Genomic DNA, 18,033 nt, shown 5'->3' with positions numbered 1-18,033 from the left:
ATTATTATAGCAACTGTAAATGGGTTGATCCGTGATCCGACTCAATCCGATTCGACCCATTTAAAATTTGGATAGGTCATTCGACCCAATCGGAATCTGTAAAATTATTTGGGCCCGCGGAGTGCAAATAAGTTCTGAAGCCGTGAATGGGTTGATCCGAAACGAACCCGATCCAAATCCGAACCAGACTTGAATTTTTTGAGTTGGGTCCGGGTTGTACATGGATTCAACCCGACTTGAATGACCTGCTAGATCAGAAATTGTGGAAGTGAATCCGACCGAACTTGACCTGATCTTCTATCGGGTCAGATTTGGGTCTAAAATTAAGATCCGAATAAAAAATTGGATTGGCTCGGTGACCATTCGTGATCCGATCCGACCTAATCAGACCTATTTGCACCCCTAATAATACTAAAGGGCGTTGTGGCGCGTGGCCACTAACAATTTGTATCATGTAGACCCGACTCTTAACGTTAATACAAGGCCGTCCGGGTGCAACAACATACCAGTGCTTGAACCCCGTATCGGCATTATCGTAGCGGTTTCGGTTATTAATCTCCCCGGACGGTTCTATCGGGCGATCCCGAGGAGACGGCGACTCCAAAATCTTCTCCCTCTCGCTCTCTCTCTCTCTGAAGCAGGCATGGAGAAGGGCAAGGGCTTGGCTCGAAGATGGGCGATGGAGTTCGCGGAGAGCCCCTCGTCGTCCTCCTACCACGTTCCTGACCCTCTCGGTTTCAGTCGATCCTCGCAAGATCTCGTAATCTCCTCTCTCTCTCTCTAATATTTGCGGTTTTATTTGCATATTTAGCGATTTTTGGTTTCAACCGATCCTTACAAGACCTCGTAATCTCCTCTCTCTCTCTCTCTCTCTCTCTCCAATATTTGCGGTTTTGCCTGCGTATTTAGCGATTTTTTTTAATATGTGGAGATTTGGCTCTTTGGGCAGGACGATGCGAACGGGGGCCGGCAGAAGAAGGACGCCGAAGCGGCCTGGAAGGCGCAGGTACGAGGGTTAGGGTTTTCCCTGTGGATGTCATTTGATGCTTGAGAGAGAGCTTTCTTTCTTAACGAGAGAATTGGGCATTGATAAAGGTTTTTCGGTGACGTGGAATGGGAAAAGAGTACTTTTTTTATTTGGGTGCTCCGGTTCCGATTTTTTACTTTTATGATGCTTTGATAAGTGAACATCATTTTTTATTCTAGATGAGGATTCAGATAAAATACCTATTCTAGTAAGTTTTTTTCTGTGTTTTGGGGTGAAAATTTAGTAATTTAACTTTTTTATGCTGAATTAGGTTGGATAATTCTGTACTGCATGGTTAACTATATGAGTGCTATTCATATTTTTGAATACTGGATCAAGGTTAATGTTGACAAGAATTAATGTTAACTGTACTCGTAAACCACTGCCATTAGATTGATTTTTGGTGTGGATGATTGCATTATTTTGATTAGGGAACGTGATTAAGCTGTTTGTTAATGTTGTTATGTTGATACTCCTTTATTATGTTGACGGATTTTATTCTAATCTGAACCAGTGTCAGTTTTTTAGAGACATAACCATATGTAAAGGGACAAGAGGTAGGGCTGTAGGGGGATATAACATGAATATTTTTAAACCAGGAAATTAACTACAGCCATGGCCTTGTGATTGGTCCCTAGTTTGGTGAAATTCTTAAACTGCTTTGAAGAATTAGAATCAAACTTAGGAGACTAAAAAGTTTTAGAGAACATGGTTTATATCGGGCAGAGGCGTTATTGTTTCTGTTGCTAAGAGTACCACTAACTTGTCCTTCTACCTTATAGCCTAGACCTACTAGCCAAGACTTCTGGGCTCATATAAAGTATCACCTAAAACTGGCTTATGGTGTCAGATTTACTGTACATATGAGTAATTTGTTTTTTGTGTGTCATTTCTTTATTTTTTGGGAAGTTGGAATTTTTTTGTAAGATAAAAATTGGAGTTTACAGGTTTGGAAAAGATTAAAAGTTTTGATGGAGGTCTAACTATTGCATTATATAAGTTCTTTATCAGTTGATTGTCATGTGCTAAATTGTTATGAAGTAGTGAGGTGATATGTTGCACTCAAGAAAAAAAATTAGACAGTATTTCCATCAATTCTTTTTTAATTTTACATAAAAAAATTACATTTTTTTCAGTTTTTTGCACCATAAATTCACCATAATGACATCCCTAAAGGTCTGTGAGCTACACAGTGTACTCAAAAATAAAATCAAATTCACCTTGCCTTGTTTGTTTTTCTTTGATTTCTAAGTTCTTGAATTGTTCACTTTCTGGTACTATTATACTACATTGAAATGGCTAAAATCGGTGTAGAACTCACTAAAACCACTAAATTGTTTAAATCAAAATTTATTTGGCTTTCTTGGTGAAGACCAAAGTGAAAACCAAGTTTTTGGACCAGAGAAGCAATGCATTTAGGATTTATTCAATCTCTACTTTATAGATTGCTTTAGTGTTTCTAATTTGCATTTTGCTTTGTGCTTCAATGCCATTCATCCCACAGCTTGGCTGTTATGAATTGTTCTTTATCATCAGTTTAATCTATTTCACCATGTTATTTATTTTTTTGGGTGAGAAGAAAGCTTGGGAAGTGGCTCAAGCCCCTTTTAAGAACTTGTTGATGATGGGATTCATGATGTGGATGGCTGGAAGTACAGTCCATTTATTCAGCATTGGCATCACATTCTCAGCTCTTTGGCAGCCATTAAGTGCCCTTCGAAGTGTTGGAAAGGGTATGATACAACAGTTCAGTTTTATTATTCTCTTGTTATACTTATACATGCATTGGAGGCTTGGTTTGTAATTTCGATATTTGTTTGACCTCTTATGGGCACATCCTGGTCTTCATTACGTTGATTAAATGGTTGTTCTTTTTTATGTAGTAATTGTAAACATAGTCTACCATACTATCCTATAGTACCCGGTACGAAATGTATTGTACCATATTAGGAGAAAACCGATACGAAACTTATCTTCAAGTCGATACAAGCCTTGTATTGACCGTACTGAGACGTACCGGAATAAAAATTGAGAAAATGATTAGAGAGTTATTTCGATGCAAAGTTGTACCTTACCGTACCGAATCAATAAGGTACCGATACGATTTTCAGTACCAAGATTGTGGACCTTGACTATAAAAACTAATTGCAGTAGATATTTAGTATGTGAATCAATGATATATCGGTTAAGTGTCAGTCCATTTTAATTCTCGATCTTAATTGCTACATTATACAATCTATAGGGGTCTATAGAATCCATCGGTCCTTTGTAGATTGTTGTCAAATCCTTGGTCAAAGTTACTGTGGTCAAAGAGGGGCTGTCATAATGCATGACAGATCAATTGGTAAGTAAGGAGACCTACGTATGAGTTACAAAGCTCAGGCAACAGTGGAGCAACCATTCAAGATCCTTTAGATACTGAAAATGTTTCAGCAAAGAAGGGAGAAGGTGATGTTTGATATAGGAAAGTCTGGAAGTGCATCAATATTTAAGGCACAGGTAATAAGCCAAGTAACATTGAGCTGAATCAAAATTTGAGGTCTAATTATCAAAATATCCTTAGTATTGCATGTTAGACTTGTTCTTCACATGGTAAAGTTTTTTTTTTCTTTGTAATAATTAATCATATTAATATAATCATATAATAAATAGCCATGGTATTCCTCTAAACATAATTGGCCCAAACTTGAAAAATTGCTGCTTATTCCTAAGATGTATAAAAAATTCTGGGTGAAACTAATTGAATGTGAAATTGGGAAAATTACAACTTCTATGTTTCATTCTTTACTTTTCCCAATTAATATTAGCATACAATCTGAGGTAATTGGTTGAAATATGAATTTTCTTGGATTTGTATAATAAATATATGTTCTTGGTAGAGCCCCATGAAGAGTATGAGGCAAGCAATAGTTCAGGCTAGAATTATCCAGATAATAACTTTGACTTCTCATAGTCAAGGAAATGGTAATGTGAATAAAACAAATATATTTAGAACCACCACAAAAAAAACAAATGTATTTAGGCAGGCTTTTTTCTGGCAATACTCAATGTGTAGAATGTTAAGGTAACATATTATTAAAATAAGGGACTGAGATGATTATGATAATATAGCACCTAAATTGAACTGATTTAATATGAAGGGGCAATCAAAAGAACCCCAAAACTAGAGGCCAATTTATAACACCAAAATTTTGCATCAAAGCCTTGAACTTATGATCATACAGAGATGCAGATTAGTCAAAGAGGAAACTGAATGATCGATAATTTATGTTAAACATAATAGCTATATAAGTTCAAAATGATAAGTAGAGAATTTGATAGTCACTCAGTTATTGTTGCGATCATCTGCTAGAGTACAAACAGGCTGCCTTTGTGCCTTTTCTGGGCATTCATTGCACTCAGAAACATTAAAGAGTCTTTTTGTTTGTTGTGGTGTTAAACAGTGTCTCTTTGAAGGTAAGGTGACCTATTTGAGTTTATTGAGGAGAATAAGAAACCACCAGCTGGAAAACTGGTCAATCTTTTCCCCTCTCTTTTAAATGAATCTCCTGTGAGATATTTTTCTATGGGAATATATTTAAATGAATATTCCATGAGATTGTTTGTCTTGCTCTTTTCTTATTTTATTACTGAAGTTCTTGGTGTGAACAATTTTTTTAAGTTGGCTAGCTGATAGACTGATAATAGGCACTAAAGTTTCTTGAACAATGAGACAGAAAATGGTTTAAGTTTTTCCTATTTTCACCCTTTGCCCTCCCTGTTCTCTCTCTCTGTCTCTCTCTGTCTCTCTTGACTACCTCTCCTACTCTTCATTTCTTTTTTACTTTCCTGTTACTTTAAGACATGAATATGCTCTTCATAGGTCACTGACATCAGGGCTTTAAATAATGTGAAATAGATGTGCATTTTATGTTTACATCATGCCATTTTGCGACTCAGTTTTACATGCAGGTCTTATTCTTCATTTTCTTCCAATCAACATGGAAGGAGTGCATTATTTTCATATTTGCTTTCAGCATGAGTTCCTTTCCAGGTATAGGTAATAAATCATGCACATCACAAGCCTACACACTTGAATGCTAATAAATCACACACCACTTCTCCAAAAAGAATGCAAAATGCCCGCTTAGGCACAACCTTGTCTTGTTTTTGTACCTAATGGGATTTAAGCCTGGAATTAATGCTATTAGAAGAATTTCCCTTTGTTTTGTTGTCCCTGCCCTCCTTTCAGTTGGTGGCTTGGGACATTTATAAGGTGATGGGATTTTTTTTCCTCATTCTCCTCTTTTTTCACTGGCATTGTCTTCTTTCTTAATAATTTATATCTTTGATTCCGATGATTAATTTTTTACCCCTTGCATTTGTTTTTGCAATTTTTCTTGCAGTATTTGAACCTTACAAGGATTCAAGGGTAGATACTCTTGCACCCAAGTTGCTTTTCCTTGCCCTTAACATGGCCGGGTTGGCTTTGGGTGTGTGGAAGGTGAGTCATGTTAATGATAATGTTAGTGCATTACTTGTTTTATCTAGATTCTTGTGTATTGTTCTTCATCTTATGGTCGTCTTTCTTATATGGCAGCTGAATACATTGGGTCTTCTTCCGACACATGCATCAGATTGGGTTTCATCTCTAGCCCCTGCTCAGGTATGACTTCATGCTCATGTTCATTTATGATGTTAGTAGGATTCTGTTGCCGTTGGCCACTTTTCTCCCTATATTTCATCTGTCCTTTCTTTCTCACAGAGGCTAATGGGGAATGTTGTACACACATTAAGACATGTTTCTACCATCAATATCCAGTTTATTTAATTTCAAAAATAGTTCTATATAAATATTTTCACCGAGTTTAATATTCTTTTTCATCTTGGTCACAGTTTTTGAAGCATGGTTACATATCATATGACTTAATGTACTATCTTGCTTGTTCTTGACCCAACTAGAGTGACGTGTAGGGCTGAAAACAGATTAGATATGGATGCACACACATATCCACATCCGTATTTATATTTATTTTGTAGATCTGAATGCTAATATGAATATTAAATGGATATTAAAATTTGTATCGATGTTTGTTTTAAACAGATATGGATACGATTCAGATATTAATGATATCCTTATTTTTTCTAATAGATGTGGATATAAATCGGATATTACTCTCGATACAAATCAGATTTGTGAGCAAAATTTGGTTACAATATTTTTTTTGAGAAAAAATAAAGGACAATTCTACATTATATAATTTAAACATGTTGATAATTTTAAAGAAGTAGGAAAATGATGAGTATCTTACATGAAAAATTTTGTATAATTAATAACTCTATTCTTGGTCATAAAAAATGTAGATCATCCATGTCAATGTTAAGCTGGTCCATATGCATAATTTAAATAAAAGAACTTTTTAAACTAATGTTAAGCATGTGAATACGTGAATTCAAAAAATACTTTGAATCGAAATATCCGAATTGGAATCCGAAAAAGATCTGAATCCAAATCCAGAAAAAGCTACCATTCGGATATCTGAATCCAAATCTAGAAAAGTACTTAAAATCCATCTCCATATTGTATTTGAAAAATTCATAGTTTTATATCTAAATCTGATCAAATAGTGATTTTTCTATCCGAATTGGATGGTAGTTTTTCTATCCGAGTGCGATATAGATCTGGATGCAATTGGATTTTTTTCGACCCACTTTCAGCGCTGCTTGTATCTTATGAGGCAACTTACCAAATCAAATAGTTTGTACTAATTTGGCATGGCTTTATATCATCACGCGAAGTTTGTTGTGCTACAAACATAGTGTGAGATATTTCTAGTTTGAAGTTTGTTGTGCTACAATCATTGTCTAAGTTATTTACTAGTTTGGATGAAGATCACTTTGAGTATGATCTATTTACAGTTTGGCACAAACTGCATCATTTCCCTTCTCCCTTCATTCTGCTTCTAAACGTGTTTGGCACTGACCTCAAGAATTAGTTATATTAATGCAGTTGAAGAATCAATTCTGGTTTTAGAATCGTAATATGATTTTTATAATTATAGTATTATTCTAGATTAGATTCTCATTTGTCCATTATTTTGAATCGTTTTCAATATTATGAATTTATGGCAATGTTGGATTCACATATCCAGTATTAATGGGTACGTCCACTGAAATTTGTGCATTTTTCATTCCAGAAGAAAATCCCTGAGCTCTAAAGATCGAAATAAATTACTCTTTCATGTTTTGCATCTGTTGCATACCATCCTTTGCAGTTCTTTTGCAATTTAAAATTTTCTTTTGAAACTTTTCTTGCGTGGAAACATATAACAATTCGGGCAATCATATTTTTTGACAGAAATTAAAAAAATGTGTTGTTTTATATATTCTTCATGTCAGCAATTAGAATATCGTAGATATCTTAGATAACAAGAAATGCTTCATATATGAGTTTGCTTCATTTAGAATACATTTGATTGTTGGTGAATAGTTGAATTTTTTATGTAAGTTATGTAGCATGTTTCAATATCGTAATTAGTCCAGATTTGTGTAAGATGGCATGGAAACGTGCCAATGTACTGGTTAGCATGACATTTTCAGGCCTGATGCAATCTTGTTTCTTGGGCTGAAAGTCAAGCCCAGAGGACTATCCATTGGATCAATTTTTTGACCCATCTTTTATGGGCCTCATTAAAATATGGATAAAGGAAAATATCTTGTTAGGCCCGTTCAATCCTCAAAAGTTGTTAAAATATTTGAATTTCAAATACAGTTAGGAGTAGACATTGTCTCATTCTTAATAGGCTTAAACCGAATCTGTTCCTACCTGAAGCCCTACTTGTTATTGCGAGACTCAATAAACTCATTGTAGGCAGTCCTTGTCTGGATTTGGCCAAACATAGCAAGACCTGTTTGATCTTGTATAGAGTTTGGGCTTGATGTTGTTAGTTAAGGGCCAAACTTTGGTGCTTTCGCCAAAATTGTAAGGCACATCCAGGCTTAAGCAGGCCAGCCTTGGGCATAAGGTGAATGGGATGGGCTTGGGAATATCCATACTTGACTGAGCCCATCCATTTGACGTGGCATGACGCAATGGATGGCTGGCTATTTGACGAAGTTGTGCAAATGAAGGACATCAACTCAACATTTGCATTTAATATTTTCTCAATTTTTTGTAGGGCGTTCATACCAAGAGCCAGCAAGTTATGTAACGAACCATATGGAGATCACACAAGGGCTGCATCTTGATCATTTTCACTGTGATGCAGATGTTAGCAAACATCTTGATTATCTGCTGAGTAAAATGTTTAATGTATGCAAGTAAAATATTTAATGTATGCATTGCACATTGGGAAGAAAATATCTAGGGAAAAGGGGTTAGGAGTTCATAAGCTCAGTAGGTGTGAGACATAATACACTTTGATTTATTGCATGTTTAATAGTACGATGATGTACCAGCATCCATGTGGATATGCCTATCCTAGGGAAAGGTCTTTCCACCCATGTTCTTTTGTGTCGCATCTGCACCACGTTGGGGTAATATTTTCATTGCTGCGTTGCATGGAATACATAGAAATGTCAATTAACTGTACAAAAGCACAAACTTAACCTGTGCTTGCTAACATAGCTGGAGGACCAAATGTCAGAACATTTTATATTTGAGCGTGCAATAATCATGTTTACTTCCTTGTTTAACTCTCACAGGAGTATTCTAGTAGCCATTGCTCATGAGTGTGTACTTTCTACTGTAGGAGGTTGAATTCTCTAGTGGGGATATTTGAATCCATTGATTCCTGATGTCATTTATCCATTGATGTGCCCGACCAGTTCAGAATTTGCAGTTTTTTGTACTTGGGATGCCAATGTCAGTGCTGTTGCAATTTCCTGCTCTCAAGCCAAACATCTGCTCAATAATTCTATATGGATTTCCATCTTTGTGATGTAACAAAATTTATGTATGTTTTTTCCCACATGGCGTTATTCCACTTTTTGGGGAACCCCTCAGGGAACTATATCCTATCATGAGATCTGTATTTTCATGACCAATGCATTTCAACTATGGTTTCTGATTACATAATTCTTCATAGTTGTGGTTACATAATTCTCTGACTTGCTGCAGTAGTGCAAGAAATATCAGTTACAAGAGTGTTGCTTAGATTTCTGAGTTGATATACTCCTGTTCAAAGAAGTATTTAGCCAGGAATAGTTCGTTGCAGGCTGTGTTCTTGGTATTGATTGATTATCTGGCTTAACTCGCCCAAATGATGGTCCTGAACTGGCAAGAAGTAAATATTTTTCGAGAATGGCGGTGTTTCCTATATTTTGGTGATGAGCAAAAGCCATTAAAGGGTCGGCCAGCATGTCACTGGAGCATCATGATAATGGCTGCTACTTTGGGTCTAAGCATTATGAAGTCATGAGGTGTAGCGTGCAAGGTTGTGGATGGCAATGATCTAGAATCATTTCTATTCATTGTTCCTTGAGAGTGTCTCACTTATTGCAACTATTCACCATCTAGCTTTGTTCTTTACTTTCTTCCAGGGCAAGGAAGGCTACTGCTTTGTGTTATAATAAACTTGCTGCCTGGCCTTTGAACAGGGGAAGTTAATGAGGAATGTTGGTTTGTTAATATTTCCCATTTTCACTTATTTTACTCTTAAGAAATTTCTGGATGGAGAATAATTGGATTTGCTGAAAGCGCCATTTTCCATGAGACTGCAATCTAATCCTCCTCTCTGTCCATAGCTGTGCTGTATGGAGTCTCATAAGCATTTGCTTGCTATTGGAACCATGGAAACGAGTGAAAAGAGTTGTAATTATGGGTGAAAATATTGATTCCAAGGAGTTTACGTGCAGAATTTTGCACAAAAATTACGTCAGAATTTTCCTTTTGTTGCCGGAAAAGGTTTTTCTATTAAATTACAGAGATTTTTTTAATACCTTATTGGTCCACTATGCCTCTCTCCTCGCAGCCTTAATCTTAAACAATCCCAATGTCCACTCAAAGCCCAGGCTCAGAAAGACCCAAAAACATAAGTCGGTCATCACAAAGGCTCTCTCTCTCTCTCTCTCTCTCTCTCTTCCCCAAATCCAACGCCCCTAACCGGAATTACGGAACCAAAGATCCCATCTTGTCTCCTCCAATAACCTGCCAAATCCCCAAAAACCCAAACCTTCCGCCAAAACGCAGACCCCTAACGAAGAAAAAGCTCCCACCTCTCCTCGTTTTTCCTTCAATTCTTCCATTTTCCTCAATATCAATACCTTCTCCAATCCAAATCCGTCCTCTTTCTCCCCGCCAGAAGATGACCTCCACTCGGAACCCCTCCTTCGCCAATCCTGACCCCTGCTCCCACCTCGCCGAGTATCGCCAAACCCACGGCTTGAAGGGCTATAGCTCCCTGCAAGCCCACCTCCGAACCGCCCCCAGCGGCCGCACGGCGATCGGAAAGCTCCCGTCTTTGATCCACCGGTGCGCCCTCTGCTCCCTCAGCCGTGGCCGCCTCTACCTCTGCCTGATCTGCTCCTCCGTCTCCTGCTCCGATCACGCCGCCGCCCATCCCCGGTCCAACCCCGGCCACGACATCGCCGTCGACGTCGACCGAGCCGAGCTCTTCTGCTGCCGCTGCGCCGACCAGGTCTACGATCCCGACTTCGATATCGCCGTCATGGTGAAGCAGATCGTGAAGCTGCCGGAGCGCCGGGCGAGCGGCCGCGGCCGGAAGAGGAGGGCGGATCCGGTGAATTTTAAGGACGGGGGATTGAGGGAGGAGTGCTTCGGCGCAGGCCGGGTGGTAAAGATCCAACCTTGCCACCCGTGGGGGCTCAGAGGGTTGAATAATTTGGGTAGTACTTGCTCCATGAATTCCGTTCTTCAGGCGTTGCTCCACACGCCGCCGTTGAAAGATTACTTCTTGAGTGATCGCCATGGCCGGGAGTTCTGCTGCCGGGGAAGGAGGAGGACGAGGAGGCGGGGGATGGTGTCAGGGGAGCTGCCATGTTTGGCTTGTGATGTAGCTGGCGTGTTCTCGGAGGTATTTTCTGGGGATCGGACGCCGTATAGCCCTGCTCGGTTTCTGTACAGGTGAGGCATTTTTTTGATTGCATTTATATGCTTTATTTCGTAATTGATGGATTTCGAGGGTTGGATATGCCGAGAGTTTCATTAGCTAGCATTTAGTAATGGTAGTGGTTTTTTCAAAGGCTCTTTAGAGATGAAAACAGAATGAATTTTATTGATATAGGATGTAAATGTGTTGCTTAATGATGTAAGCTAGCATTCTGGTTGATCATTTAGCAGATTCTTGAGGACTTTCGGCACTTCCATTCCATTTTCTAAATTGAGAAGCTCAATTGATATAATTTACAGCTTTGATATAATTGATGTTAAGCATCGAGGAGTTTAAAAGGTCTGTTTGATCTATTTATGCTTCAAGCCTTTTGCATTTCTTAGTATATCCTTCTCATCTCTATTGGATATAGCCATTTGTAGACCGCCTATAGTATCAAATGACCCTCTTGGGACTATATCTTGTATCTTAAGCTCTCTCTGCACTCACTCTGCAAGATTTGAAGACATGCTCTTTTTGTTGTGCTATTCTTCAGTCGCTACTTCTTTTTTCTGCCCGCAAATTGAAACTCTAGTGACAAAATGCATAGCGCTAGATAGCATAATCCTGCTGCACTCAAAGGATTTTTGGACAAGCTTGCTGATGAAGGGAACATGCCAACTCAATATTGGCTCGGCCATTAGTAAGGTTCATTTGATGTCCTTACACTGTAAACTATTTGATTTCTTCATTTCATGTTGCTTATCTCTGTCTATGGCCTTTTGTATACCAGCTAATGGTTTTGAGCAATTCTCTTGTAACTACATAACCGCGTCCTTCACTGATCTTTTCCTCCATTTTCCTCTTGGTTTGGAGGTTTCAGATGTCATCTTGTTGATTGATGCAGGTCCCTTAGCAGAGGAATAACCTTTTAATAATATGAAATGGAACAGTGGAGAAAACTTCAAAACTAGTTGGAGTTTGTGGAAGTCGATTTTTATGTCGTTATATTTTCTTGGAAAATATTAATTAAAACAGTTACATTGTGGAACCTTGGTGTGGTAAAGTAAGCACACTAAAGAATACCACCAACATGACAATATAAACGAGAACAAAGAAAAATGGGTATAAAAATGGACAAAACAAGTAACTAATTATTGATGTCTAATGTCCTTGATCATCATTTTTTTCTTTCTTTTCTTTCCCTGTTGAGAACAATTTGGGATTTAAGCTCTTGTGACTTTATAATGGGGTGTGTTTGTTTAGAAAGACCCATGTCAAAGTTGTGTATATCAAGTAATTTTTTTGTGCATAGACAATCTTCTGCTATATATATAAATATGGATACTCTAGCAAGCTTTGAAGCTAAGGTTACGCTTTAATTACTAACAGCATCATGCAGCTAGATTAGTGCAAGGAAAGAGAAAAAGTAAAATTCGTGGAATACATGATCTGCATACACACCTGAAATAACTGTGTCAGTCATTTGTACAGGACCAGGACCTTAGACTACCCATATTAGTAATCTGAAGGAAATCCCACTGTTGAATCAATAAATTGGAATGTCTTTCAAAGTTATTTGCGATTTGCTTTTGTTATTCATTCCATGTTAATTCCTTTTGTTTCAGGTATTTAATGAATGGACAGCTTAGATTGCACAAAATAGGCATTTGACAATGAATAAAGCTCTGTTAAAATGGGGGTTCACAAATTCTAGATAAAAACAGCCAACTCGTTTTCAAGGAATCAGGGAAAACTTATTTAATTATTATCTCCAATCAATTATACTGAATCATACACTTAGATTGCTGTAGCCTAGTCAGATAAATCATTTTGGAGTTGTTCTCCATCCTCCATTTCAGACTTATTTCTGATATGATCTGTATAAACATATTCCTTTCCCTTTTTCCTTGGATTACACGATGGTGAAAATTTAAGGGCAGTGTTTGTAATTACCTGGTTCTGTTGCAGTTGGTGGCAGCATTCATCAGACCTTGCCGGCTATGAGCAGCAGGATGCCCATGAGTTTTTCATCGCAATGCTCGACAGGATTCATGAAAAGGAGCAACCTGACCTCCAAAACAGAGGTAGGCGAAACCATAACTAAGTAAAATTTTCTGTGTATCCAAATCCAACCAACAAGTTGTATCCCAATTTTATGAGACAGCTTTATGGACCAATATATGATCCAGAAAAGTTTGACAATGTTTCACAAACGGCCCTTGACCTGACAAATCTTTGATTTGGTGCCAAATTCTTGGCCAAGATGAAATTTCTGCTTGCTTACCATTACTGTGATATCTGAATGTTGTCACTTTCATTCAGTGACTTGAACATTAGCCATTATGTACCATATCCTTAAAAACGAAAAAAATATTCTATATGAATTTAGCTTTTGATTTTCTCAAGAGTTCAGCTGCTAGATAATTATTGTTACTGCTGCAGGAGTTGGAGATTGTCATTGCATTGCACATAGAGTATTCTCTGGGGTCTTGAGGTCGGATGTTACTTGCAGTGTCTGTGGTTTCACTTCTACCACTTATGATCCTTGTGTTGACCTATCACTTGACTTGGAGCCATGCAGTGGAGTAAAATCTAATGATAATTCCAGAATTTCTACTTTAATGGGATGTTTGGACCTCTTCACAAGGCCTGAGAAATTGGGCTCCGACCAGAAGCTATACTGCCAACACTGTGAAGTAAGGCAAGACTCGGTGAAGCAGATGTCCATCCGAAGGCTTCCATATGTCCTGTGTTTCCACGTAAAAAGATTTGAGCATTCCTTGATCAGAAGAACATCAAAAAAGATAGACCAGAACTTGCAATTCCCCTTTTCGCTCGGCATGATGCCATACCTCTCTTCATCCATCATAAGGAACAGGTTCGGCAACAGGATCTTTGCTTTCGAAGGCGATGAATCCGACATGTCGAGTGAATTTTCTTCCGAGTTTGAGGTGTTTGCTGTTATTACACACAGCGGAAGGTTGGAATCAGGCCATTATGTCACTTATCTTCGGCTAAGAGACCAATGGTATAAGTGTGATGATGCTTGGATCACCCAAGTGACTGAAGGTGTAGTGCGAGCTTCACAGGTCTACATGGTGTATTACTTGCAGAAGCATGGAAAGTGAACCATTCACCTGGAGAACTACTTATAGCTTCAGGTTGTGGGAGATGAGCCGATCGGCCGGTGTCCATGGGAACCATGCTCTCCTGGTTGCTTGCAAAGAATAACAGTAGAAGTAAGTGACTGAAGACCTTTCTCTACTAAGAGAAGGTGATGACATACATATAAAAAAAAAATGTAATACTTTGGTTACCATTGATGATTCTTTGATTGCTAAAGTATTTTATAACAATTCTTTCATCCCTTCTGCGTCACATTCTTCTGTTCAGATTCAGGGTTGGCATGTTCTGTAGTGGAACTGTATCAGAAGGAAGAAAGAAAACAGTCTTAAGTATCACCATGATCATCTTAAAATTGAAATCTATGCCATACTAGTCTGTTAATGGGATTGTGCCATAGTAATTAGTGTATTTTTCACAAATGGTAAGCAATGTCCAAGGTTAGTAGACTGGTTTGCTTGAGAAAGGTCATTCCGGAGTCCCTTGTTTTTGTCAGCCAGCTTCCCTTGCGGAGAGCGCTCTAGACTGGTTGCTTTAGAAAGCTCTAGGGTCCCTTGTTTTTGCCACCAAGAACGCTCTTATTATTCGCTAGGATTAAACAATACTTAATGATTCATTAAATCCTAACATGGACAAATATTTCTTATTCCATTTATTTGGGTTGGCTATAAAGATCATATTTCCAGCTTAGTCCCCACTAAAAGGCAATGCTATTTCTGACTGCTTTCATTGTTGTTGCTGTACAAAATGCGAATTGCCCATCTTTTATCTGTGCCCTTATCCACTTCTTCCTCTTCTTGTTCGTTTACTCTCTCTCTCTCTCTCTCTCTCTCTCTCTCTCTCTCTCTCTCTTCCTCTCTCTCTCTCTGCAGGCTATTCAAGGAACCCTTGGTCCAGCATTTGGTGTTTTCCATGACTTCCAAACTTACCGGCAACTTGATGTGAATGATAGCATAAAAATAGTATGCGGCAGAAAAGTTAAGGAGAATGCTTTGTTGACGAGTTTGTAGAGCCCTTTATAAACCCAAAATCAGATCCTCAAAGTAATTGAAGTCTGTCCTCTAGATTAACTATCACGATGTTTGATTTCTGCTGACTGAAAAAAACTATTCTTGCTTCTCGATTTTGAAGGCAATTTTAAGTCTCCCGTCATAGATCTCTAGTTATTCCACCAGAAACACTCAAGGATCGTTCATCTGACCGGGGGAGCATATCGAAGAAGAACAATCTTCTAGATAAGAGGACGTCGAGCAAGGTTCTGCACACTCCGGTTCGTAGAGCGCGATGTGGGCAGATAATTAGTCTATCTGGGTTGTCGGCATAGAAGTAAGAATTCTTGTATATTTGTTTGTATGATTATAGATATTTTGTCCACATATAAATAAGATGCAAGAATTGTTTTATAATGATTTCATGAAATTATGTTTTGATCATGTAAGCTTATGATTGATAGTATGATAGATGAATGTATAACTTACATTTGCATAATTAGCTAATGGATGTGGTGCTCTGGACTAACTATATTATATTGATTGCCCTGTCATGGGCGGAAAACGTGACACTTATCGATTGTACTACAACGGGCAGAAAACGTGACCATGATTAGTCTACAGCTAAACATAAAACAATTAAAATGAACCTATGTAGACTTTAGGCTAATCTCGTTATTGAAAGGATATAGGGTTCTGGACCTAGATTAGATTGCAGAAAATTTGATAATAAGCTATTGGAATCACTGCTAAAAAATTAATTAGATATTATATGATGTATCACTTTGAGTGGGTATTAATATAGATATTTGATTGTATATATGAAATTTATTTATTTTGAGTATTGCTAATAGTCGGAATATGATTTTGTGATATTCATGTTATTTTAAAATTATATATTATTATGATGGTGCGGGTGTGTGGGGATTCTTACTGGGCTATAAAGCTTGTATCTCTTGTTGCATATTTTTCTTCAGAGTCACAGGACATGTAGATTTTGGATGGGTTGGCATCAAGTTTGAACAACAATTATTAGTTAGTTAGCTAGTTTATTTTTTGATGCCAATGGACAATCAAAATTTTGTATTTGACTATTTAAATTATTTGATTATGTAGAATTAGTAGTGGGATCTTTTTTGGCTATAATATGTTGATTTAAATTTATGGAATTCATTAAAAAAATTGTTTGTCTAGGCCTTGTATGAACTTTAGGGCACCGCTCTAGAGTTCATGTGGCCATGTCACATGGTCGATCTAGATGCCAGGTTCGGAGCATGACATAAGTTATATGAGACCCATGCAAGTGTGTATCCAGTTCCATATCGGTTATTCGTAGGAGAGATGTTGAGTACTTATACAAGATTAACGAATCTAAAAAAATACCTTCCGACTAGCCATTTGGGATGAGGTCCTGAGTTATGACAAATGGTATCAGAGCGGACCTTGACCTATGGCCTATATGGACTGGGGGACACTATAGCACAGGGTTATTAAGGCGGACCATGGGCCGATTGTGATGCTTGTGATTAGATTTAAATGGATCTAAACCCTTAGCTTGACAAAGATATTGGGACTTAAATTCATGCAGGCATATATTTAATCCCACATTGATTATTTGTCAGAGAGATCTTGAGTACTTATCTATGATTAAAGAATTTCAAAAAAAAATTTCTTCCGATTAGCCATTTTGAATGAGATCCTGAGTTATGCCAAATAATTTATACATAACCATGCTTAAAAGAAATATAACCGTGTGTAGAGAAATGCATAATTGTGTACCAATCACTGGCCTAACTATGTATGTAGATTATGTATAAGATGCTAGATACGTTAGGGCCTCAATGTGAAATGACAGTTAAACAAAGGACCCTGGGTTAATTGCTCTCACCACGATTAAAAAAAGGTTGTTCCGGTTGGTATTTTGCTATCTTTCTTTTTTATTCCAGTAGAAATGCTATCTATTAGAATTATCTTGGTTGAATGCTTGAAAAAAAAAAACACCAATATACAAACATAGAGTTTCCTCCCACATTGGTGGATAACGAGTGCAAAACTGCAAATGTATCTTGATTTCTTCCTCTAAGTCCTCACAAGTAGGGTTGGATTGGTCCATCGCAACCATAGCTAGATTCAACTAGCTTTAAATCCATGTTTTGGATCAGACTGGAGTTTGTGTTCTTGGAAGATTTTGTGTAACGTTGAACCTCAGTTATAATTTTCACGAGCTTTATCAAACATTTTGATGTTCAGTTGTGTACTGTCAAGACTATTCAGGTCTATACATGACAATTTCTTGTGCAAGCCAATATATGTAATGGTTGCCCGGCACTCCCCTTTGCCTATTGCAAACGGGACATGGAAACTTTTAAAAAATATAAGCACTTTTCTACGTATCATGATTTATCTTATTAGCATGTAGATGGATGAGACGCACCACGAGAATCGGAAATAAATGGTACCCATGAACGAGTTATGCCTGATCATCATGGTAGCCGGATAGCACTTTTCAATTCAACTTTCAAAATTACCATGTTATAACAGCTTATATTGACAGCTACAAAGACTGTAATATCCATGGAACCACATCCTGTACAATTTATATGGAACTTATGTTGTTCTATGTTTACAAAATTATAATTTTATGTATGTTATTTTACTAATACTAGTATACATGTGTGTGTGTGTATATATATGATTTCAAATTATATAATAATCATACTCTTGATGCATATTTAGCAGCTGTTCGGAGAGCTGTGAAGGTTACATATACTAAGAACAAAATGATCAAAAATTGACTGAAAATAATGTAAACATCTACTTACTACATTTGATTGGACTCCAATAAAGAGATATCCTTTAACTT

The 18,033-nt window shown here is 37.6% G+C and overlaps 2 protein-coding genes across 4 annotated transcripts; both read left to right on the top strand.

Annotated features, from left to right (window-relative positions):
• The first annotated feature begins 499 nt into the window (after positions 1 to 499).
• Positions 500 to 9,634, top strand: LOC103707254 (uncharacterized). 3 transcript variants are annotated; one of them, XM_088707009.1, is made up of 6 exons: positions 500 to 760; positions 950 to 1,006; positions 2,607 to 2,760; positions 5,413 to 5,510; positions 5,607 to 5,672; positions 9,223 to 9,634. In XM_088707009.1, the coding sequence occupies exons 1-6, from the start codon at positions 644 to 646 to the stop codon at positions 9,256 to 9,258; spliced, it is 528 nt and encodes a 175-aa protein (XP_088563135.1). In that variant the 5' UTR covers positions 500 to 643; the 3' UTR covers positions 9,259 to 9,634. The 3 variants fall into 3 exon arrangements, with proteins under 3 accessions (XP_088563135.1, XP_026660531.3, XP_008789893.3); XM_026804730.4 differs by lacking the exon at positions 9,223 to 9,634 and adding an exon at positions 8,185 to 8,714; XM_008791671.5 differs by lacking the exon at positions 9,223 to 9,634 and adding an exon at positions 8,758 to 9,083 and having other exon boundaries at positions 502 to 760.
• Positions 9,635 to 9,785: 151 nt separating this feature from the next.
• UBP22 (ubiquitin-specific protease 22) lies at positions 9,786 to 14,422 on the top strand. The gene is made up of 3 exons (XM_008791672.5): positions 9,786 to 11,090; positions 13,027 to 13,142; positions 13,501 to 14,422. Exons 1-3 carry the CDS (start codon positions 10,000 to 10,002, stop codon positions 14,184 to 14,186), a joined length of 1,893 nt encoding a protein of 630 aa, XP_008789894.3. The 5' UTR covers positions 9,786 to 9,999; the 3' UTR covers positions 14,187 to 14,422.
• Positions 14,423 to 18,033: the final 3,611 nt, after the last annotated feature.

The sequence above is a fragment of the Phoenix dactylifera genome, chromosome 11, assembly GCF_051530095.1.
Source record: "Phoenix dactylifera cultivar Ajwa chromosome 11, Ajwa_hap1_PhDact_Kaust_v1.1, whole genome shotgun sequence".
NCBI lineage: Eukaryota > Viridiplantae > Streptophyta > Magnoliopsida > Arecales > Arecaceae > Phoenix > Phoenix dactylifera.
Note: the sequence above shows the minus strand (reverse complement) of the source record. Positions and strands in the feature narration are given on the sequence as shown.

Bases quoted from the DNA above. Each gene is read 5' to 3' on its own strand.
- UBP22 (XM_008791672.5), top strand. From the start codon at position 10,000: ATGTCCACTCAAAGCCCAGGCTCAGAAAGACCCAAAAACATAAGTCGG. The intron at 11,091-13,026 runs GTGAGGCATTTT...GTTCTGTTGCAG, and splicing joins CCTGCTCGGTTTCTGTACAG to TTGGTGGCAGCATTCATCAG. The intron at 13,143-13,500 runs GTAGGCGAAACC...TTACTGCTGCAG, and splicing joins ACCTGACCTCCAAAACAGAG to GAGTTGGAGATTGTCATTGC.
- LOC103707254 (XM_088707009.1), top strand. From the start codon at position 644: ATGGAGAAGGGCAAGGGCTTGGCTCGAAGATGGGCGATGGAGTTCGCG. The intron at 2,761-5,412 runs GTATGATACAAC...TTTTTCTTGCAG, and splicing joins CCTTCGAAGTGTTGGAAAGG to TATTTGAACCTTACAAGGAT. The intron at 5,673-9,222 runs GTATGACTTCAT...AGTTCGTTGCAG, and splicing joins CATCTCTAGCCCCTGCTCAG to GCTGTGTTCTTGGTATTGAT.